We start from the raw sequence: 23,899 nt of genomic DNA, 5'->3' as shown, positions 1-23,899 counted from the left end.
GGGGGGGTGGAATCTCCAATGAACCAAGTAGAAGAAGGAGAAGAATTATTTAAAAATCATTCACTGTGATTTTCTGGAATTTTGTTTTAGATTTTGTGTCTCATAGTTGGAGAACAGCTTTGATACAAATTACAGACCTCTGCGTGTTTTGTAAGTAGGAAAACGTCAAAAAATCATCAAGGTTTCAAATACTTGCTGTCCACACTGTATATACCACTGTTTGTCCCTCCCCCTCCTCCCTGATCTGGAGAGGGAACCAGGTGATGATGACCCAATTGAATATCGCTGTATGGATTCTGCGCTGATCGTTATGGACATGATTTGCACCACTTGGGTCGATCACTCGGAGATGCTGCTATGAAGGTTTGTGTTTGTACAATATTGTGTCAAATGTTGCCCATTGGGCATCCATTGCAGCCTGGTCATCCTGGAAGGGGGACCCTTCTGTCTGCAGCCCCTTCTCAAAGTTTCTCATTTTCCCCCCACATGGGGTTTTTCAGTTTTTCCTTGCCCTCCTAGGGGTTAAGGTTGTCGTTAATATTTCTTCAACTGTGGGCATGAGAAGCTCTTTGAGACTGTTTGTGATTAAGGGCTAGATAAATAAATGTGACTTGACTTGATTTGACATCAACATAAATTTTTGGAGTGTAACTGTAGGTGAAGTAATCGCTAATTATATTACATAGGGCGTGCTTCCCCTTGAGGAGGCTGTCATCTTTCGCCGCCATCTTTACTCTACGGATACTCAAAGGAGGCAAACTTGACAAACTTTATTCTTTATATCATGACAACGGCATGTGTGACATGAAGAAACTACTAGAAGTCGTTGGTGATGGCTTGCAACCTTTTTGAGGAAATTGATGGAAGGCTGGCAAAGTGTGATCTTGAGGCACCAAAGTGCACTTCGAGTTATGTCATTGCATTCTATTATTTCACAACTAGATGGCACTACATTCAACACACTGTACTTTGAAGGTAGGCCATTTTAAACTTTAAATGTAAACTTTTGGGCATGTTAAGAGTTTATTCAGCTGCAGGCACCCACCAGTTCAATACATTAGTTCATATGAATTGGATGTGTATGATTTAGATAAAGTGAAAAATGCATGGATTTTTTTTTTTATCTCTTGGACTGACATGTTTTTTTTTTTTTGACTGACACACTGATGGATTGGAGGAGCAGTGAAATTTACAAAGGGAAGCGCAGTTAAAATAATGACAAACTGACATATACAGTGTGCTTCAGCTTGAAAAAAATGACGGACTAACAATGACGGACAGGTACCCAGGCCACTCACTCATGACTGACCTGTGAAGCGTTTTAAAATACTGTAGACACCTCTGCTAATTTTGTGCTAAGAGCCCATAGAGTTTGAGTACAACCAAAAGATAAGTTCAAATAAAACGTGCCTGAGATTGACCGTTACATATTTCGAGATGGTCAATATGTATGTGAGTAAATTTTGAGAGTGTTACAAAAAGGAACTGGCACTGATTTGGTGGATTGGCCACAAAATATGAATGTAAACATATAACAACATATAACATTTAGTACTGTACATACATGTATGTGTGTACATAAATTTCTCTTTTAATTTAAGACAGTTTACGTGCTTGGTTTCATTCAAAGGTATTGAATCAGGACATCATCAGATCCTGAAAACCAAAAACTTTGACTCAAACTTGGGTGGCAAAAAAAGAGTTATTGGGACGTCCTTACTTCTGATAATTGTAGCATTAACATCTGCACATAAAACGATATATGCATAGAAAAAACAAACAAACAAAAAAGCAGACAGATTGGGACATGATTTGGCAATCTTGACATAATTTGGCCACACTGAGAACTACAGAAATTGAGGAACAAGGCAATATCTTTCCGTTCCCCAAAAAACGTATTCGTGCAAATGCTTGTCTTCATTGTATGACCGGTAGCTGAGCTACAAAGACAATTAAAAAACAACAACAACAACAACAACAACAACAAAAAACTATTTAATCAACCTTTATGAGGTAGCTCTCGGTTACTCAGTCTGAGTGTGATGTTGAGAACAGCTTGAAGGACACACAGCAGCCCAAACCCCATCAAAACCACAGAGGCATGTCTTAATTCTGTCAAGACACACACACACACACACACACACACACACACACACACACACACACACACACACACACACAGAGGTAAAATCAGCAAATGTAAACAGAAAAGGAAAATTTAACTGTTCAAGATGGATATTAAGCCAACGAGAACCAAACAAATGATTACAGTAGTCCCATTTCACCTACTTGGCAGAGCCTTTTCTGTCATGTCTCCATGTCCATTTTTCGGAAACTGCTCATATTCACCAACTTCAATGCTGACTTGAGAACCACGAGATTTAAACACCACAGCCATGTATAAGCAGATGCAGTCAGGTAGTATGTTGCCTCTGGTGTTGTGTACAAGGAAATATTTCACCATATCCTTACTGTCACAAGTCTTAAGCCACTTTTCTTTTTAAGATGCCACCTGCTTCACTTAACCCTTTCAGGCACAAATAATGATAATCTACATCAGGATTTTTTTTCCTCATGTGTTTTATTAGTCTTTAGCCATGACAAAAAATAATGGCAGTGGATTGCAAAACACAAACACACCATTGTAGTGGTTGATGCACAACTGTGACATTAAGATGAATTAATATAAGAGAAAACAATATTTGAATAGCTGTCTACGCTTGGAACCACTGTCCCTGAAATGGTTAAGGCAGGGGTGTCAAACTCAGTTCACATGGTGGGCCACATATGGCCTCGGTAGATGTCAAGTGTGCCGGACCATTAAAATGATACCATACTTTGCTATAAATAACCAAAACAATATGTCTTTCCTTTGTTTTGGTATAAAGAAGCACAAGAACATTAGGAAAATGTTGAAATTTAGTGACATATCTTTTAAAAAACATTTCATGAAGCACCTTACATTTCCTTCGACAAATGTGCAATTTACTTTAATCATTCACATATATGCATTGCAACTGATCCCACTGATTGTACAAACTTTAACAAGTAATTGGTATTGAAAAATATAGTAATGCACTTAAAAAATTAAACGAGATTTACAAAGAAAGGAAGTTTTAAACCTTTTACACATGCATATAAAATCTAAATGTAATCCCTGCCTACACCTTACAAACTAAGGAGAGTGCTATTAAATGTGTAAATGTGAGAGTGCTATTGATAGCGTCTGCTGTCATGGATCTGTCTCAGTGACAGACTGAGGCTGCTGTTGTCTTCTTCTCTGATCAAAACAGTGTCCCCTTGCGGATACTCAATGAATTGCACCTTATTAAAAATATTAATTCTGTGTCTTTAATGCATTTTTTTCACTTTTACATTATCCTGCGGGCCTGATTGAACCTCCTTGCGGGCCGGTTCCGGCCCACGGGCCGTATGTTTGACACCCCTGCTTTACGTAATCATCTCGCGGGCCGGATTAAACTCCTTTGCGGACCGGATCCGGCCCGCGGGCCGTATGTTTGACACCCCTGGGTTAAGGAAAATGCTGCATCCACAGGTTTTTTTTTTGTTGTTGTTGTTATAATGCTGCTAAAATATTGTTGACGGTGGAATGCAATCACGAGCTCACTTTTCTTTTATTTACAATTGTTTGAAAATGTGAACTGGGTTACCAAAATCTCATTTCATATGTGCACCAATCAACTATCTGTTTATTGAAAAACAATAAAGCAAGGGTCAGTTTAAAATACTTTTAGAATTTGGAATTTGGTGGAATTCTGACAACCGTTCTTAAAGATTTTTAGCGTTAAAAATTACCTTCCAATAACTATTGTCACAATAATGAAAATAACTGGGTGAGTCCTTTTGCATATCATTCATTAGTACAGGTTTGAGGCACGCTGATGGTGTTGTACACAAATATGTCATGCTAATACAGTGTATGAAAAGAATCTTCGACTTGACAAAACCGTTGAAAACATGAGCACACACACCTGCCTGATATAAAAGTATGAAAAGAAAAACATTTCAAATCATGGAAGCACATTTGACACAAAAAAGATCCTTAGGCAAGTCAAACAAATTGTATTCAGTCCACTGGAACAAAAAAGGTATCAATATGATCATAATATAAAATGAAAAACAGGGGCTTCCATTCATTGTTTTTTTTTAAAATGGAAAAACTCAGCAGCATAGTATTTACTGTGGCACGGTATAAGATTTCATTTTCGTGTGACCAATCTACAATGATGTGCATTTGGAAACATTTTTCATTTTTAAAATGAATTTGAGACAGCGTTAAACAAATAAAAACAGAATACAATGATTTCCAAATCATGTTCAATATGTATTTGAATACAGCGATCCCTCAGTCATCGTGGTTAATGGGGACCGAGACCCTGCCGCGATAAGTGCAAAACCGTGAAGGAGGTTTTTCACGGAAGGAGGAGAAAAAAAAAAACCCAGAATGTACTGAAGCCGCAATAAATGGAGCGCGATATAGCGAGGGATCACTGTGCATTAAAAAGACAAGATATTTGATGCTCGAAAAGATATTATTGTTTTTCGCAAAAATCGTTAACCTGAATGGCTGCAACACCTTCCAAAAAAGCCGGGACAGGTGGCAAATAAGGATTGGCTGGATTGAATTGTTTACAATTTTTCAAGATGGTGCCGTAGTTGGCAGTCATGTGCAAGAGCTCTTCAAGAGCTTCACTTTTTGTTGTTTTTGTTTTTTGTTTTATCGTATGGTGTTTGTTGTCTTTTATGTGGACCCAATGTGGACTGTTTTTCAGCATTTTGGCCACTACATTTGTCAAAGGAGAAGAATCTGTGCTTGGTGGTTGCACCTTCTCGGCAGCACACGTGTACCAGTACTGCATTTGTGTTCCGCCAAAACACTACTTCATATCAAATGTGAAATATCACGATGTGCCGCATGTCTCATGGGTGTTCAAATACAGGAGAAAGTGTCTTCACTTTACTTCAAGCGGACAAGAGGAGGAGCACTCATCCTCTGTCCAAAAAACTTTGCACATTATCAGTCAGTCTGATGTCCGACTGTGGTTTTGTTGGCAGCTAAATGCTATCTTGGTTGACATTTGAACAGCTGTTAACAATTCAATCCAACCAGTTTAGAAAGCTGGTTGTGATATATGCCTCTCTGTCCTGTCCCATTGGACCAGTCACTTTGGGCGTGCCATTGGGGGCCGTACCCACCGACAAATATGCCATTTGAGGCGCGGTTTTCTGAAAGTACACTTTTATTTTATCATAGCTATAGTTGTGTGGTGAAATACTAATCGCGACTTTCTTATCCATCCATCCATTTTCTGATCCACTTAACCTCACATGGGTCGCAGGGTGTACTGTTGTCACTAATAGTGGCGGATGCTGGTCTGTCAAAGAGGGGAAACTCAATTTCGGCCTACATCATAAAACGTGTCCGTTTATTTATTTATTTATTCATACGTGAATTCTACTCTCCTTTTCAAGAAAATGATCTGTGACCCTGTGGTGATATAGGTCAGTCTGCGAACACAAGCAACTACAATAAAACCCACCAGAAATTAAAGATTAATTTGTCGCTAGTCGTTTTCAACAAAGAGAGTCGCTAAAATGATTAGAAGAAGTCTCCCGTTCAACTCAGAACAGAATGAGAATTGAAAAATGCTCCCACGAACGCCGACACCAAAAGATCGGTGATTGGCTTATTTCGCTGTCAATCAAAAGACATTCAGCCTCAGACAGATCATCCAATCATCATGCAGAAAAGCTCAGCGTCCGGGCCAGCCCATAAACGCCCACTGTCCATAGACTCCCAGAGACGCGTCCGGTGGGCGGGACAAAACCGGCATTTATCCAATGAATCGTCTCGTTTCAATGCATTGGGACAACCTAGTCTGAACTCTCGAGGCGCCCAGCGTCCACGCTGCAGACGCTCAGCGTCCACACAGTTTAAAGCACAGTGAAGCTGCAGGAATTAATGAGAAGAGTGTCGGTCGTAACCAGTAATAAGAAGCTTACTCGGAACAAAAGTTGAGCGGTTGTAGCGCATATTTAGTCAATGACATGTACACACAATTGTATGTACACACATATATTTGATCACTTATTTTTTGACATTTTAGGGGAAGCTCAGCTTCCCTTGCAGTCTTAGAGCAATCGCCTCTGGTCACTACGTGTTGGATACACTGGGTATGTTAAAGCAGATCAACAGCAAGCCAAACTCAATCTCCATGAGCCAGGAAACTGAGTGTCTTGCTCCTTTAGTATAGTCGTCTTGACAGCTTAGAGCAGAAGTCTCAAACCCGCGGCCCGCAGGCCGATTGTGGCCCGCAGGATACACGTTTGAGGGCCCCGCCTTGATATGAAAGTTTAATGTTTGTGCGGCCCACGCAAGATTGATATGGATGCTGTATGTGTTAGCACTACCTCCATGCTAAATAGTTAGGTCTGTCTCATTCGAAGGCCAACAGCTTCGGACTATATGGCAACAGCTGGAATACACGTGGATGTAAACAACCCGGCGCTGCTGCTGAATACACATTTAAATAGATAAACAACACACCAGTGTGGCTGTCACTGGAGCTCCAGTCCGAAGCACCAGATCTGACAATACACACGCACAAGAACGGGAGAAATGAGTGCTGAGACACTCACACGGAGCTAGCACCATTACATACACACAAGCGAAGTTTTATGTGTCTGTGTTAGCGTTAGCTCCATGTTTGTGACTACCCGAACTTTTCAAATGTTATTAATTTATTTATTTCTTTATCATAGTATTAAAGGGCCACCATAAACAGTTTGTGTTTCGATGGTTTCTGACCTTAAACTAATCACTAACTGTGCCATGCTCGACATCATAAGATACGATTAGATAAGAAAACCTTTATTTGTCCCACAATGGAGAAATTTGCAATCTACAGCAGCAAACTTGAATGAGTAGAAAAGAAAAACGAAGTATTGCATGCACAAAATAATATATAAGAAGAATTTACTGTACACAGTACAGAATGCAATATAAAATATCAAAATTGATGCAAGCATATATGCAACTACATACTGTATATGCTGCATAAGGTGGCTGTGCTATTTACAATGGGTGAATGGGGTCAGTCCAGATTTTCATGTGTGTTTGTTCAGCAGCCTGACAGGAGTCGGTAAGAACGAGCGGCGGTACCTCTCCCTCTCGCAGCGCGGGTGTAACAATCTTTGCCTGAAGGAGCTGCCCAGTGCTGTCAGGGTGGCCTGGAGGGAGTGGGAGGGTCTGTCCATCATAGCTTCCAGTTTAGCTATCATCCTCCTGTTGCCCACCTCCTCCAGAGTGTCCAGGGAGCAGCACAGGACAGAACTGGCCCTCCTGACCAATCGATCCAGTCTCTCTCTGTCTCGGGCAGAGGTGCTGCCTGACCAGCAGACAATGCCATTGTGGATGGCCGAGGCCACCACAGAGTCATAGAAGGTCTTAAGGAGTGACCCCTGAACCCCAAAAGACCTCAGTTTTCTGAGCAGGAAGAGCTGGCTCTTCCCCTTCCTGATCAGAGCGTCCGTGTTGTTAGACCAGTCTAGTTTATTGTTGAGAAGAGCATCCAAGGACTTGTAGGAGGTCACCCTCTCTATGTCCGTACCCTGGATGTGCATCGGGGCAGGTGAAGACTTGTTTCCTGAAGAAATCCACAACCAACTCCTTAATTTTCCTGGGTTTGATCTGGAGGTGGTTCTGCAGGCACCAGTCCACGAAGTCCTCCATCAGTCCCCTGTACTCCCGATCATCTCCGTCCGTAATGAGGCCGAGGATCGCAGTCATCAAAGAACTTCTGAAGGTGGCAGTTTGGAGTGACGTAGCTGAAGTCCGAGGTGTAGAGGATAAACAGGAATGGAGCCAGGACAGTCCCCTGCGGCGCCCCAGTGCTGTCCGACTCACAGCTCTGTGCCCTGACGTACTGCGGCCGATTCGTTAAGTAATCTGTAATCCATGATATGAAGTGGTGGTCCACTCCGACGTGCTGCAGTCCCCCAGTAGGTTGGGCTGGATGGTGTTGAAGGCACTGGAGAAATCAAAGGACATGATCCTCACAGTGCTCCCAGCCTTCTCCAGGTGTAACAGCGCCAAGTGGAGGAGATAGATGATGGCGTCCTCCACGCCGATTCCAGGCTGGTAGGCAAACTGCAGCAGGTACAGTGTCAATCTCTGGGGACTTCAACCATGTCTCTCTGTCGTCCTCCCTCCCAACCTTCACTCAGTATGTAACCTGTGCCACAAGAGACAATAAAATTTAAGATTTGTTTCATGCCAGTACCAAGGAGGCATATACACTCCACCCACTATTGTGAGGGGAACACTGTACCCACCAGGACTGTGCGGTGTTTTTCCAACAACAAACCGTGGATTACTCCCGACATAAAGGCCCTCCGTAAGGAGAAGAAGAGAGCTTTTGTGTCGAGAAACAGAGAGAAGCTGAAGGCCTTGCAGATCCAGCTGAGGAGAAGGATCAGAGAGGGGAAAAAGGCCTACAGCAGAGGTCCCCAAACTACGGCCCGCGGGCCGGATACAGCCCGCCTCTGCATTTGGCCCAACCGCCCTGAACAATACCAGAGAGTACTTTGGTTTATTTTTCATCTATGTGGATTTGTATTTGATAATAAAGTTGGGCTTTTGCAATAAAATGTTCCTTAGTTCGGAACAATTTTCATTATTAACTATTAATTTGTAACTATTTCATAAACACATATACTATAACATGACATTTGTTGCATCTTTCTGCAGTCTGTGCCGTTATCTGGCAACCCCAGAAAAACATCCGAAACCCGCACCTCTCGAAGAGAATGGGATCATGGCAAAAAGGTTAGGTAAAAGAAAAATAGATGCAGAATGCAGGGTATTTAACCCAAAGTGGACAAACGATTTTTTTTTTGTCTCACTTGTTAAGAGGCGGTGGCGGTATTCAAAGAATACAATCTGCGGAGACACTATGAATCCCGTCACGACAAATACGAGAGCTTGCAAGGACAAATGCGAGCACTGTCAAAACTAAAATGTGGAACGTTCTCTCAGCTGGAACAGTCATCTGTTCGAGCTAGCTTTCGTGTTGCTCAACAACAAGCAGCAAGCAGCGGTAAACCTTTTACTGTTGTCACGGAGGAGGTGTGTACCGAGAAGAAAGAAGTCTTCAATAGCACGAGTCTATCAGCGAGTACAATCACCAGACGTATCGAAGAAATCGCAGGTAGTTGCCCAGCTGCAGCAGAAGACGAAAGAGTTATTTTCATTAGCACTGGATGAGATCATGGATGTGCAGGACACCGCGCAACTGCAATTTTTATTCGTGGAGTTAGCGTGAACTTGAGATGTGCAAGGAGTTGGCAGCCCTCCAAAGTCTCAAAGGGACGGGGGAGGATATTTTCGGCAAAGTGCAACAAACTATGGAAGCGTTAGACCTGGATTGGTCAAAGCTGGCCAGCAACAAAACTGATGAGACTCCGACTATAGTGGGCGCATCTCGGGGATCTAATTGGACGCATGAACTGGGAGATGGAAGAACGGGGGTTTCAAATTCACTGCCTAATACGCCAGCAAGCACGCACTGTGCTCCAAAGTATTGACTTGGGATTCTGTCATGAATGTTGTGGTGTCGTGCATAAACTTCATCAGAGCAAAGTTGATTATTATTTATCAAATATCAAGTACAACTTTATTGTCAAATATGCTGTATGTGCAACATACAGCACAGATGAAATTTCTTCCCTCTCACAACATATTTAATAAATGGTGTAATTTATTTCCTGGCTTTTTTTCTGTGAAGAACCCGTGGAGGGTTATTTAGTTATTTATTTCATTAATCGTCTTATGTATTTCCTGACTTTTGTTTTGTGAAAAATCCAGAAAAGGATATTTGATTTTGTGTGGGTTTCTGGAAAACAATAATACCTCCTCCTCATCAATACTGATTAAATGTCTTACCATAAACACATCGGCTGCGCGGCGATAGCTGACCAGGAACTCGCTGGAGGCTAACGGTCAAGTGAGAGCCACCTTCTACGCCGCCAACACAAGTTGCCTCTCTGAGAAGGCAATGCTGATGAATGTTCATTACTGTATAAGGTTTTATAATGGGCGGCCCGGTTGGCCAGTGGTTAGCGCGTCGACCTCACAGTGCAGAAGTGCCGGGTTTGATTCCGGCTCCGGCCTTTCTGTGTGGATTTTGCATGTTCTCCCCATGCCTGCATGGGTTTTCTACAGGTTCTCCGGTTTCCTCCCACATTTCAAAAACACTCCTGGCAGGTGAATGGAACACTCTAAATTGTCTCTGTGAGTGTGAGCGCGGATGGTGGTTCGTCTGTGTGTGCCCTGCGATTGGCTGGCAACTGGTTCAGGATGTCCCCCACCGCCGCCCCGAAGACAACTGGAATAGGCTCCAGCATGCCCCGCGACCCTTGTGAGGATAAAGCGGATCGGAAAATGGATGGACGGTTTTATGATTAAAGATTTAAGTAAAGATGTGTCCTGCTGTAATCTTTGTCTCAAATATGTAAAGTATAAATACTGTAAAACATGGTGGAACCAACATACACTTAAACAAAAATTTCTACGGGTTGCAAACCCTACTTCGCGGTCCTTCATTATTGCAGCCGGTTCTGGTCCCTGTTAACTGCGATAAGTGAGGGATCACTGTGTATGTGTGTATATCTATCTATTGATCTATATCTGTGGTTCTTGACCTTGTTAGAGGTACCAAACCCAACTGGTTCATATGTAGGTTCACAGAACCCATAGTGAAGAATAAAAATATGATTCGAAAATGTTGCTTCAGTTGTGCCGGTGCGAGACTGGAGTTGCTCAACTTGGCATGACAAATCATGCAGACAGGACACTGATGCATGTGAATTCATGTTGTACATATTCATCTGACCACTTTTTTGCTCGACATAGCATGTGTTAAAACATAGAAAATATATATATATATATATATATATATATATACATGATGTACTATCGCGACAGTCACACGTTGACTTGAGTGAACGGAATTTCCCGCAGCACTGATTGGACAAGCAATGTCATGTGATCATCTGCAGCCAGTGATGGCCATGCGGGTGTGTCATAACTAAATGACATGGTGAGTCGGGTGTGTCTTAACCTCCTTGACAGAGGCTCCGTTGAACCCCTGAGACTGATTCACCGAACCCCTGGGGTTCGATCGAACCCAGGTTAAGAACTACTGATCTAAGAACTTGATGGCGGAACGGGCACGCGCAGCGGCTCCTCTTGTTGTCTGATTGAGAGGGAAGAAATTTCATCTGTGCTGTATGCTGTATGTTGCACATACAGCACATTTGACAATAAAGTTGTACTTGACTTGATCTATGTCTATATATACCGCCCCGCCCCACAAACAGAATATGTAGTTGCGTGTCTATGTGTGTGTGTGTGCGTGTGTGTGTACTTGGCTTTAAAAAATTGGAAATACTGCACATTTTTTGCCAGTTTTTGCATTTTTTTTAAACAGATAAACAAATAAAATGAGACACATTTAATGACAAATATCAGCCTTTTTATTTCTCTGTTGCAAAGTTGAACAAATATGAAAGAACCAAGTATTTTAAAACATACAAAGGTTCTGCCTGGAATGTATATCTTCATTGTTGTAAGTATTAAAGGACCAAATAAATGTTAGTTTCATATTTTTTAAATGAATCAGCCGATTAATCAGTCTTTGGATTTTTTCTATGGCACATTGGAATCGGCATCGGCCTAAAAAAAAAAAAATCCACGTTGGTTTCATTGTGGAGGAGGTGGTGGTGGGGGAGGAGGAGGAGGAGGATGGAGTTTTGAGAATGGGACAGAATTTGGTAGCCAGAGTGGAGAGGTGTATGATTGACTGAAAAATGATGGAGGGGGGAATAGTGGGAAGGAGATTGGGGGAGGAGGATGAGGTGGATAGAGGCACGGAGGAGCATGGTATCCTCGGGGAACATCTCTGCGCAGGGGTGGCTGACTCGAGTGACGAAAAGGTGGTTGGTTGGTGTTTACATTGGGATGACTGAATGGAGCGCCCGTACGTCTCGGTGTTACACGGTGAGGCGGGAGACTGTTCACTCTAAGACTTTCTATAAGGGGACAAAACATTTAGAATAAAGACATGAAAGAATCACTTCCATTCTTCCAAACGAGAGGACAACATATTTTTAACATTCTCACCTGTGTTGTTGTGCTGCTTTTTTGTGTTTTTCACTCTCCTCTTGGCTTGCTGCTCCTTTTCATCATCACTGTAATCTAAAGCCTGGAGAGTGAAACAATCATTAGCCGTACCCCAGTGAAAAAGAAATCACTTCCTTTGCATGCTTGAGACATGCATTACTGTCATGACAAGAGGACCTCGTTACTTATACAGAAGACAGTGGTATGACCGCACTCTGTTCCGGGATGCTGGTTGACCGTTGAGTCAATTGGAAAATTGGCTCAAATTCACCACATTAGTCACACAGACACTTCTTTCACGAAAAGCTGTGAAGTTGTCTCAAAGTCCCCTTGGTAGCAACCAACCGAAACAAAGTCCGTAATAGCGCTAACGTGGCAAAACAAAAGCAACACTTCTGTTCAGGCATCCACATAAATACTGGCAATCAGCTTGAAGTGACCTGACACTGAAGCATTATCAAGTGCTGAACAAAAGTACTTCTGGTGCATTTTTTTATTTTGTTGCATTCCAAATTGTGTATCATTTGCGGGGGTTATACTTGAAGGTACCTCTAAACCCCTAAAATGTAAAGTTATAACCCACCGCCTTATTTTCCGCACTAAAAGGCGCACTGGATTATGAGGCGCACCTTCAACGAATGGTCTATTTGGTAATTTTTTTCAGATATTGGACGCACTGGGTTATAAGGTGCAATCTACAATGCATCCACTAGATGGAGCTACATTCCTTCTGTTCGACTCGAGAGGGCGTTCATTACCGCCTCCGAAAAACGCAAATTAACGATTACTTCAATGAAACTATGAAAATTGAAAATAATGCATCAAAATAGAAAATCAAGCGAGGAAATCACAAAATAAATTCTATAGCACCCCTACAGAATTTATTTGGGCATTTCCTTGAGCGTAGCTCCAACAGAAGGATCAGATATCAGTAAAATGTAGGAGTCTGGACTGTTTTGTTCTTTATTCCTTTGGTGTGTACTGTATTCACAAACATGGGAATCTCAAAATAAATTCTGTAGGGGTCTATACAATTTATTTTGTGATTTTCTCGCTTGATGTTCTGTTTTGATGCATTATTTTCAATTTTCGTAGTTTCATTGAATGTATCGTTAATTTACATTTTTCGGAGGCGGTCATGAACACCTCTCAAGTCGACCGGAAGAAGGGACGGAGACCGACAAAGACGTACCTGTATTTGTTAAGACTGTGAAAACCATTAATAAAGTGTGCGTTTTAAAAACCAACACCACAGCGCTCCTTTTTTCGGAGCTGCAACAAAAACTTTTAATTATTTTTTTAAAATTTTATTTAGTTAATAATTTTAGCAGCGACACAATTCACTGAACCAACAGCAAGTTATGACATTGTAAGCATGTCTCCAGCAAGGAGCCATCTTGGGGTCGAGATATTACCGTAATGACCATACACAATGCACACCGGATTTTATGGCGCGCTGGGAGCTTTTAAGAAAATGGAAGACTTTTCGGTGCGCCCTATAGTGCGGAAAATATGGTCGTGCTATTTTTCTGGCAAACATTCTAAAAAGACCACTAGTTTGCTTACAAATACTCCAATTTGGTGTTTGGTTGGAGATTTTGTTTGCTCGGGCACTTACAGGCTGACCCTTGCCCCTACGTATGCCACAAAGGGGTGTGTTTGTTGTGTACAATTGATGGATCAAACACAGAATAAAAACATTGCCTTCACCACAAGAAAAATGATGATTCCATGATTCTAAAAAAAAAAAAAATCCAGCATTACAGTTAAAGGGGTGTTCGGGACTAATATTTTCTTTTCAGCACCAGGCTTAACTATGAAAAACATCCAGTCCTTTGAACATCTGTCAAACTGTGTAAATCAGCATTCTCCCAGAAACTGCCCCCTGACACCCATCCTTAACGTCATCTGTCTCATTTCAACAATCTGCTATTGCTTGAATGGGAAGATATTTAAAACATGGGGCACAAAGGGTCTTCTTTATTGGGAGTTTTATAAATAGGTCTATGGCAGCGGTGTCAAACATACGGCCCTTGTGCATCTTTAGACCAAAACAAAGGAAAGACATATTATTTTGGTTATTTATAGCAGAATATGGTATAATTTTTAATGGTCCGGCCCACTTGACATCTACCGAGGCCCTATGAGGCCCACAATGTGAAATGAGTTTGACACCCATGGTCTATGGAATGTGGAATTCCACTTCTGTACGCTATATTTGCAAACGCCCGACCTCTTGTCCTAATAAAATGCTAATTCATTGATATATGCAGATGACAAAAACTGTACATACATCTGCAGCAAGGTTCTACAATTGAAAACTCCCTCTTGGAGGTACAATCACCTGGCAGACAATTTAGAGTCATACAGATATGCCACAAGGCAGGTAACACAAGGCCGGTTCTCACTTCCTAACCCCAAAAACAAAATCACTTGAACAGTTAACGACAGAGAAGTGGAAACATGGAATACTTACCACTGTCAATGACCAAACTGACAAGGATATCACGATTCAAAAGTCCAAGCAACATCTGGGAAAGTAACTGAAAGATGTTCATGGAAACTTTTGTCGTTTATAAAATGATGTTATACTGGAATGTAGGGTTCAATACATATTGCTTTTTTTTCCAAATGCATGTTCTTTTTTTTAATGTATACTGTTTTTGTAATTTATTTCGAAATGTTTTTTTCTCAAGTGCACAGCTAATGGGGATTCTAAAATATAAAAAAACAAGCTAAAAACAAACAAAACAGTAATTTCATTGCTAGTCTGTCTGGGAGCATTGTGTTCAAGGTTGAGAAAAAAAAAAAGTAAAAAAAAAAGACCAATCGAGCATAGCTGAATTGCTGTTCTGGTGGAGATGTCAGTGTGGATGACCACATAACTATTTTCGACATTCAGCAAATTTGAACAATTTGCTTCAACACTGGCATTTTAACAACTCATGCAAATATTCAAGCAGCAGAATGTACCTCGACTGGGGGCTCTTGATCATTTTTCCAGGATGCATCTGAGCCCTTTAAACTGCAGGGAAAAAAAGAAATAAAATAACACAAAAGAATTACAGTACATTGTATCAATAGGGGAAACACGATGCGCCATACGCTCGTGAGTCTATGTAGTCACCTTTGAAGTTGTTGCAGGAGGACGTATTCAGTGTACTCTTTCATATCTGGAGCGTAATAAACAATTTGTCCAAGTGTCAGCGTCTTACTGCTTAGATCATCAAAAGAGTTAAAACGCAAGATATACAGAGGTCTGGATACAGGACCGAAGACTTCAAAAACCTGAGACACACAGAAAAGGGAATTCAAATGTACTTCCTGGTTAGTCAGTATTTTTGCATAACATTGTCCAGTAGGTTAAAGTTAATATTACTGATAATTGGAATATCAGTGAATGTGGCACAAGGAAAATGCACATGTATACTGTTGTTGCACACAGGTGTTGTGATGAGCTTAATGTGTGGGTGCACTGACAGAACACGGACACACAGTGCTGCTACATTAAAGCATCGGTGAGAATATTGAGAAAAAGTGCTGATAAATAAAATCAAATTTCAGCGTTGACCTATTCAATTAAGTTTATATTGGGAAACCTCCACAAGTCATGATGCCATACCTCCTGGCTCTCTTGTACATTCTCAGAGGTAGCAGCCAATTTAGCACAACAATCCTTCTTCTCATCATCACTTACCCATAATTTCCATGGCTTCCACTGCACACCAACATAAAAAAAAAAAAATGCTCGTCTGACCCCTCGGGTGGTGTCCGTCCCCCATTCAGCTCGGGTTCTCTACCAGGGGCTAGGAAGCTTGAGGGTTCTGCGCAGTATCCGAGCTGTTCCCAGCACTGCGCTTTTCTGGACTGAGATGTCCGATGTTGTTCCCGGGATCTGTTGGAACCACTCATCCAGTTTGGGGGTCACTGCCCCGAGTGCTCCGACCACCACAGGCACTAGTGTCACATTTACGTTCCAGGCTCTCTCCAGCTCCTCTCTGAGCCCTTGGTATTTCTCTAGTTTCTAGTGTTCCTTCTTTCTGATGTTTCCATCACTTGGGATCACTACATCTACTTCCACTTTTGTGTTGGATCGTCTCAGGTGCCTCTTTGCACAACCTGCACCTTGGGTCTTGTCTGGTGTGGTATATCTGGGCCTCGATGGCTCTGGTGCTCAGGGCCTGCTCCTGAGCAGCCAGGATGAGTGCCTCTGTGCTGTCCTTCAGGCCAGCCCTCTCTAGCCACTGATAGGACTTCTTGAGATCAGCCACTTCAGTTATGGTCTGGTGGTACATCCCGTGTAGGGGCTTGTCCTCCCATGATGGTCCCTCTTCCAGCACCTCATCCTCTGTTCCCCATTGTCTGAGACATTCTCTGAGTACATCATCCGTTGGAGCCTTCTCCTTGATGTATTCATGGAGCTTGGATGTTTCATCCTGGACAGTGGCTCTCACACTCACTAAATCCCCGGCCTCCTTCCTTTCGGCTTGCGTACAGTCTCAGGGTGCTGGATTTGGGATGGAACCCTCCATGCATGGTTAGGAGCTTTCGGGTCTTAACGTCCGTGGCCTGAATCTCTTCCTTTGGCCACCTGATTATTCCTGCAGGGTATCTGATCACTGGCAGGGCATAGCTGTTTATTGCCCGGGTCTTGTTCTTGCCATTGAGCTGGCTTCTTAGGACTTGCCTCACCCGCTGGAGGTATTTGGCCGTAGCCGCTTTCCTTGTTGCCAGTTCGAGGTTGCCATTGGCTTGTGGGATACCGAGGTACTTGTCGCTGTCCTTAAAGTCTGCTATTGTTCCTTCAGGGTGTGAGACCCTTTCAGTGTGGGCTACCTTGCCTCTCTTAGTGAACATCCGACTACATTTTTCAAGCCAGAATAACATCCCAATGCCACTGCTATAGATCCTGGTTGTGTGGATCAGGGAGTCTATGTCCCTTTCGCTCTTAGTGTACAGCTTTATATCATCCATGTAGAGTAGGTGGCTGATCGTAGCTCCCTTTCTGAGGTGGTATCTGTCGCCAGTCTTGGCAATGACTTGGCTTAGGGGGTTCAGTCCTATGCAGAACAGCAGAGGACCTGAGCTGAATGGGGGACGGACACCACCCGATGGGTGAGATGAGAATTTTTTTTTTTTCATACATTGACTTCAGCAGCATCTATACTTTCTTGGGCTAAACAATGGCCAATCTGTGGCATCAGGAAGTTGCCACGTTACATATTTTTAGTATGTGTACAATGATAGCCGTTACATTCCAAAAAAAAAGTAGTCATGGCAGCTAACTTTGTTTTTGAACAATTTACAAGCCTTAATCCAGTCATCTGATCCCCTCATCCACACGAGGGTGGCGTGTGTGCTGGAGCCGTTCCAAGCTGTCTTCGGGCAGCAGGTGGGGTATACCCTGAACTGGTTTCCAGTCAATCACAGGGCACACAAGTGCCAGTGCGCGCTCAATGTGCTTCAACTGGGGACGCGGTGGGCCAATGAGTCAGGCAGCCCTGATGGAAAGGGTTCAAGCACCAACTGCTGATTGGTTTTACTCATAGGGCTGCCTTTGGAAATGAGTGATATGGGAGCGTGCTTTGCCTCTCTGAACACACATATTGTCAAAATAGTACATGTGTCACAGTGAATTTCCGAACACGCTCCTAATGTTGATGGTCTTGGGTTTTGTCAAACTGATTTCCCCTCATCAAATAAATGAGGACATAAATAAATGAAATCAAAATGGACATTTCTTGACTGGTCCATCCTTAAAAGGAAGAAAAATAGAAGAAAACCTGCAAAATATCTATGTAAAACTGCAATACATAATGTTTTGGTCACAAATGTAAACCTCCAGATGATAGTAGTGAGGGAACAATTAAACAATCCAAATACAATACAACAGGTAGTTTGCTCTGGCATCAGCCAACCTTGCCCAAAGCTTGTCGATCGGATCGAAAGATGATGCTGTCATCATTTAAAGCGGGTGCGTCTTGTAGAGACTGGATTATTACTGCAGAGACAGGACATATCATGACTTAATTGAGAAAATAAACAACAATGAAAGGCATGAGTGTATGTGTGTGTGTGTGTGTGTGTGTTTACTTACCGAGCTGTTGTATGATACTAGATACTTTTCCTACTGGCTTTAGTTCAACATCATCTGGTAGTGACACAGTCAGCTCTTCCACCGCTGGCAAATCCTGCACAAAACCATGAGTTAATGTGTTGCATTTTTGAGTATATGGCTTCATTTTTTTCAGGGAAAGAAAAAAAAAACTCTACAGTGGACTTGGAAATGAAATGTGGACTGAAATGAAAATTCTTGGCTGAAAAATGTCAAATTAATTTAAATGTTACATCCTTAATGCACTGTAAAAATTCTACAAAACGGGAAAAAATGTCTGTGAAGACTAGAAGAGAAAAGACAAAATGGGCAATCTTCTTGCTGACTTCAATTTGCTCTCCGCAGGTATGAAGGTGACAGATCCCTTGAACTGGTTGTAAACATTTTCACTCTGTGGCAATGGTGTTCAAGTGGTGCTTTGATTTTGTTTTAAAGTCTTACTACACTATTCTACTATGTAACACAAAAATAGCCATTCTCAAGTTCTGAAGGTGTCTGTCGCATTATGGTGCATTTGAGGCAGCTAGATCAATTTTTTTATTTTATTGCATGTTTGTCACACATGTTTCAGATCCTCAAACAAATGTAAATATCATTCTAAGTTAACACATGTAAACACAAAATGCAGTTTTTAGAGGGAGGTCTTTATTATTACAGGAGAAAAAAAAATCCAAAGCTACATGGGTCTGTGTGAAAAAGCGACTGAAGCCACTGTCAAAACATAACTGTGCTTCATCATGCCTGAGTTCAATTTCTCGAGCCACAGCAAGGTTTGATTCCTGCCACACCTGTTCTCAATCAAGAAATCACTTAAATAGGACCTGCCTGACAAAGTAGAGCAAACCAAAAGATCATCAAAAGCTAGACATCATGCCGAAATCCAAAGAAATTCAGGAAGAAATGAGAAAGAAAGTAATTGAGATCTATCAGTCTGGTCGAGGTGATAAAGCCATTTCTAAAACTTTGGAACTCCAGCAAACCACAGTGAGAGCCATTATCCATGTCCAAAACATGGGACAGTGGTGAACCTTCCCAGGACTGGCCGAACGACCTAAATTACCCCAAGAGCGCAGTGACAACTCATCCAAGAGGTCCCAAAAGACCCCACAATAACATCCAAAGAACTGCAGAACTCACTTGCCTCAGTTAAGATCAGTGTTCATGACTCCTACCATAATAAAGAGACTGGGCAAAAATGGCTTGCATGGCAGAGTTCCAAGACAAAAACCACTGCTGAGCAAAAAGAACATTAAGGCTCATATCATTTTTGCCAAAAAACATATTTTGTCATCCCGGCCGGGGAACAGTGGACCAGCTCCACACCTTAGCAGGGTCCTTGAGGGTACGTGAGAACTCGCCCAACCAGTTGACATGTGCTTTGTGGACTTGGAGAAGGCGTTCGACCGTGCCCCTCGGGGAGTTCTGTTGGGGTGCTTGGGGAGTTTGAGGTACCGAACCCGCTGATACGGGCTATTCGGTCCCGATACCACCGATGTCAGAGTTTGGGTCGCATTGCCGGCAGTAAGTCGGAATGGTTTCCAGTGAGAGTGGGACTCCGCCAAGGCTGCCCTTTGTCACGATTCTGTTTATAACCTTTATGGACAGAATTTCTAGGCTCAGCCAAGGCATTGAGTGCTCCAGTTTGGTGGCCTCAATATTGCATCTCTGCTTTTTGCAGATGATGTTGGACTGTTGGCTTCTTCAAGCAGTGCTCTCCAACTCTCACTGGAGCATTTCGCAGCCGAGTGTGAAGCGGTTTGGATGAAAATCAGCACCTCCAAATCTGAAACAATGTTCCTCAGTTGGAAAAGGATGGAGTGCACTCTCCAGATAGGGGATGAGAACTTGCTCCAACTGGAGGAGTTTAAGTATCTTGGCGTCTTGTCACGAGTGAGAGCAGCAGGGAGCCGGAGATCGACAGGCGGATCGGTGCAGCATCTGCTGTGATGCGGACTTTGTATCGGTCTGTCGTGGTAAAGAAGGAGCTGAAGGTGAAGCTCTCAATTTACCGGTCGATCTACGTTACCAACCCTCACCTATGTTCACGAGCTATGGGTCATGACCGAAAGAACGAGATCCCGGATACAAGCGACCGAAATAGGTTTTCTCCGCAGGGTGTCTGGCCTCTCCCAAAGAGATAAGGTGAGAAGCTCGGTGATTCGGGAGGGGCTTAAAGTCGAGCCGCTTCTCCTTCACGTCGAGAAGAGCCATAGGGTGGCTCGGGCATCTGATTAAGATGCCTCCTGGATGCCTCCCTGGTGAGGTGTTCCGGGCATGTCTCACTGGCAGGAGGCCCCGGGGATGACCCAGGACACGCTGGAGAGACTATGTCTCTCAGCTGGCCTGGGAACGCCTTGGGATTCTCCAGGAAGAGCTGGAACAAGCGGCTGAGGAGGGGGACATCTGGGCTTCCCTGCTAAAGCTGTTGCCCCCACGACCCGACTCCGGATAAGCGGTAGTAGATGGATGGATGGATGGAACATATTAATGATCCCCAAAACTTTTGCGAACATACTCTGTGGACTGACGAGGCAAAAGTTGAACTTTTTGGAAGGTGTGTGTCCCGTTACATCTTTCGTAAGTGTAACACCACATTTCAGAAAAAGAACATCATACCAACATTAAAATATGATGGTGGTATTGTTATGGTCTGGGGGCTGTTTTCCTGCTTCAGGACCTGCAAAACTTGCTGTGATAAATGGAACCATGAATTCTACTGAATACCAAAAGATTCTAAAGGAGAATGCCAGGCCATCTGTTCGTGACCTCGAGCTGAAGTGAACTTGGGTTCTGCAGCAGGACAATGATCCAAAACACATCAGCAAGTCCACCTCAGAATGACTGAAGAAAAACAAAATGAAGACGATGGAGTGGCCTTGTCAAAGTTTTGATCTGAATCCTATTGAGATGCCGTGGCATGGTCTTAAAAAAGCGGTTCATGCTTGCAAACCCTCCAATGTGGCTGAATTGCAACAATTCTGCAAAGATGAGTGGGCCAAACACTTTCACACAGGACCATGTAGGTCTGGATTTTGTTTTCCCTTTAATCATAAAAACTGCATTTTGTGTTTATGTGTGTTATCTTTGACCAATATTTAAATTAGTTTGATGATCTGAAACATTTAAATGTGACCAAAAAATAAATAAAAATCAGGAAGGGGGCAAACACTTTTTCACACCACTGTGTGTGTGTGTGTGTGTGTGTGTGTGTGTGTGTGTGTGTGTGTGTGTGTGTGCGTCTGTGTGTGTGTGTGTGTGTGTGTGAGTGACCCGATTATTATTTCTGACCATGCCTCAGTGAGTATTACAATGACTTCCATTTCAGAAGACAATACCGACATAGCCGGCTGATACACTTCTGTTGGCAGATTCAAACTTTGTACAGTTTATGACAGAATAAATGTATTATTATTATTAGTTTTTTTTGTTTGTTTTTACAGCTAAACAAAACTGATGATAGTTCAGCCTCAACTGTCTGGGAGACATTTGAGGGTATCTCAGAGGGCAGAATACCGGTATTTATTGATCAGCTCATATTAGGAAGATGAAAAATAGGGAATTTGAGAAAAATATCTTCAGGAATTGAAGCTCTGGACAGCCACAGAGCTAGCTCTCCAAACCCTATTTTGATTAAGAGAAGAGCAGTGATGTAAACTGAAATTGATCTCAACTACTACTCAAGCAGAAAGGCTCATCCTTACAACCGTTTTTTTGAAGAAGGGGGGGATCATTCAAATTATTCGTCAATCAGCTCCACCAAAAAGGAGTGTATCATAATTTTTGACAAATCATATTACTTGGTGGCTCCTTAACAGAAGATCAAGTTATCAACAATTGCTTTACAGAGTTTTACACAAAATGATATACTTAGATACCATATCTGATCACAACTAATTTGATTTTGCCCCCAATCTAAATATTCTGAAAAACTGACCCTAATTCTAAAAAGAGATTGGAAGAAAACCTGACGCTGATAGAAATGAACAATATTTGAAGGGGAAAGCCCCTGGCCAAGATGATTTAAGTCCCTTTAAAAGTTATTGAAATCCATTGCTTGAACAGTGCAAACGAAATATTAAAAGAGGGTGTACTTTACCTCTTTCTATAATCGGAAGAACAAATTCTGCAAAAATGAAAATTGTACTTAAGTTTTTATATCTGTTTCAGGCATTGCCTGTTTTTTTTTTTTTAATACCACAATCTTTTTTCAAGAGTTTTAATCAAATTTTTTCTTCCTTAATATGGAACAATAAACCAGTTTGGATGCAAAAACAAATTATGTGAAGACCAGAAGATGTAAGTGGGCTTTCTATTCAAAATTTGCACACATATTATTGGGCTGCAAACTGCAATTTATATGTGGTTTAAAGTTGGAACAAAGGACATAGGACATCACACGATGCGGCAAGACGAACAAAATGTCTGACATGCCAGGCTTTTGTCGTCCCGATCGTGAAACTTCCCAGATGCCAGACTACCAATCGTTGAGTATGTCAAACTACACATGCTTTGTATCATCAAAATCGGCTCAGAGATACTAGGTTTGTATGTGACACATCTGCTGGCTCAAAATCGGGGCGACATTCGTAAAATCTGACATCCGCATTATTCGGGTGGATACACAGGTTGGTTGTACCGTTTACCACCCAATTCAAAGCTTTATTTGTTTTACTTCACACTATATGCCTCTGGAACAGATATAAAAATTAAATAATCATAATTTTAATAATAGCAATAATAATAACATTGCTTTGAACACTCTCACTTTCAATCAAACTAAACAAGACATATTTGATTTTTCTAAGAGTCAAAGCACACTGAACCAAACACCGTGGATTTTGTGAACCCCCTAAAATTTACCTTTGTGTTTGTTTAACTTGGGGCAAAATTTGACAGCAAAGTTTCTGTATTAAACTGGCTCATGTTACAACATCTAACCAACTACCTCTTTCTATTTCTAAGGTTTTTAGTAATTTGGCTGCTACTTTCTTTAATACATTCAAACAACTAAATGTTGGTTGTTTATACTTATAAACTTATACTTATGTCTTGAAATTTTATTTACTTTTTTCTGTTTTTAATAAATGTGTTTTTTTATGCCTTAAATTTGTAAAAAAAAACCATTATTTTTTACTAATTAAGTTCTTAGTAAATTTACGAAATTTATTTTACTAATTAATCACCCGGTAAATGTGGATATGAACTGGTTGAGTTCGGAACCTCTACCAAGGTTAAGAAAAAAAAAAAAACAGTTGTTGGAGGGATGCCAGTTATTAAGGTGTCCTTGTATAAGGCCTGTCCTGACGACACGTGCTCAGGCAGCATTTTTTGCATAGCACTTTCACTCAGATTCATGCATGTGTGTGCTCTGGTTTTATGTGCAGTGTGCACATGGCGTATGCATCAGCGTGTCAGTTGAATTTCCCTGGGGGGACACCAACCAGGATAATAAATAACAGTTATAATATACAGTGAAACTCCTCTAGAACGAAACCTACATGGGCGAAAATACCCCCTTATGTGAAAAAATCTTCATGCATTAACATAATTCCCATTCTCCTGCCCCCCATACGACGAAAAGC

The 23,899-nt window shown here is 42.0% G+C and overlaps 2 protein-coding genes across 2 annotated transcripts in view; both read right to left on the bottom strand.

The window, feature by feature from the left end:
• The window catches only part of LOC109521709 (CD209 antigen-like protein E), a 19,246-nt gene extending 16,786 nt beyond the window's left edge, over positions 1–2,460 (bottom strand). Inside the window, exon 1 of the mRNA XM_019879723.1 lies at positions 2,290–2,460. Within this exon, the coding sequence (XP_019735282.1) occupies positions 2,290–2,398 (109 nt within the window). The 5' untranslated portion in view covers positions 2,399–2,460. The remainder of the gene's footprint in view (positions 1–2,289) is intronic.
• Positions 2,461–11,685: 9,225 nt separating this feature from the next.
• Positions 11,686–23,899, bottom strand: part of naf1 (nuclear assembly factor 1 homolog (S. cerevisiae)) — a 17,022-nt gene continuing 4,808 nt past the window's right edge. Inside the window, exons 4-9 of the mRNA XM_019879719.1 lie at positions 18,300–18,393; positions 18,121–18,203; positions 15,330–15,490; positions 15,176–15,227; positions 12,203–12,284; positions 11,686–12,111 (exon numbers count right to left, since the gene is read on the bottom strand). Coding sequence (XP_019735278.1) covers positions 11,783–12,111; positions 12,203–12,284; positions 15,176–15,227; positions 15,330–15,490; positions 18,121–18,203; positions 18,300–18,393 — 801 coding nt within the window. The 3' untranslated portion in view covers positions 11,686–11,782. The remainder of the gene's footprint in view (positions 12,112–12,202; positions 12,285–15,175; positions 15,228–15,329; positions 15,491–18,120; positions 18,204–18,299; positions 18,394–23,899) is intronic.

The sequence above is a fragment of the Hippocampus comes genome, unplaced genomic scaffold, assembly GCF_001891065.2.
Source record: "Hippocampus comes isolate QL1 unplaced genomic scaffold, H_comes_QL1_v1.1 scaffold158, whole genome shotgun sequence".
NCBI classification, from domain to species: Eukaryota; Metazoa; Chordata; class Actinopteri; order Syngnathiformes; family Syngnathidae; genus Hippocampus; species Hippocampus comes.
The sequence above is the reverse complement of the archived record's forward strand: the minus strand, read 5'-3'. Positions and strand labels throughout refer to the sequence as shown.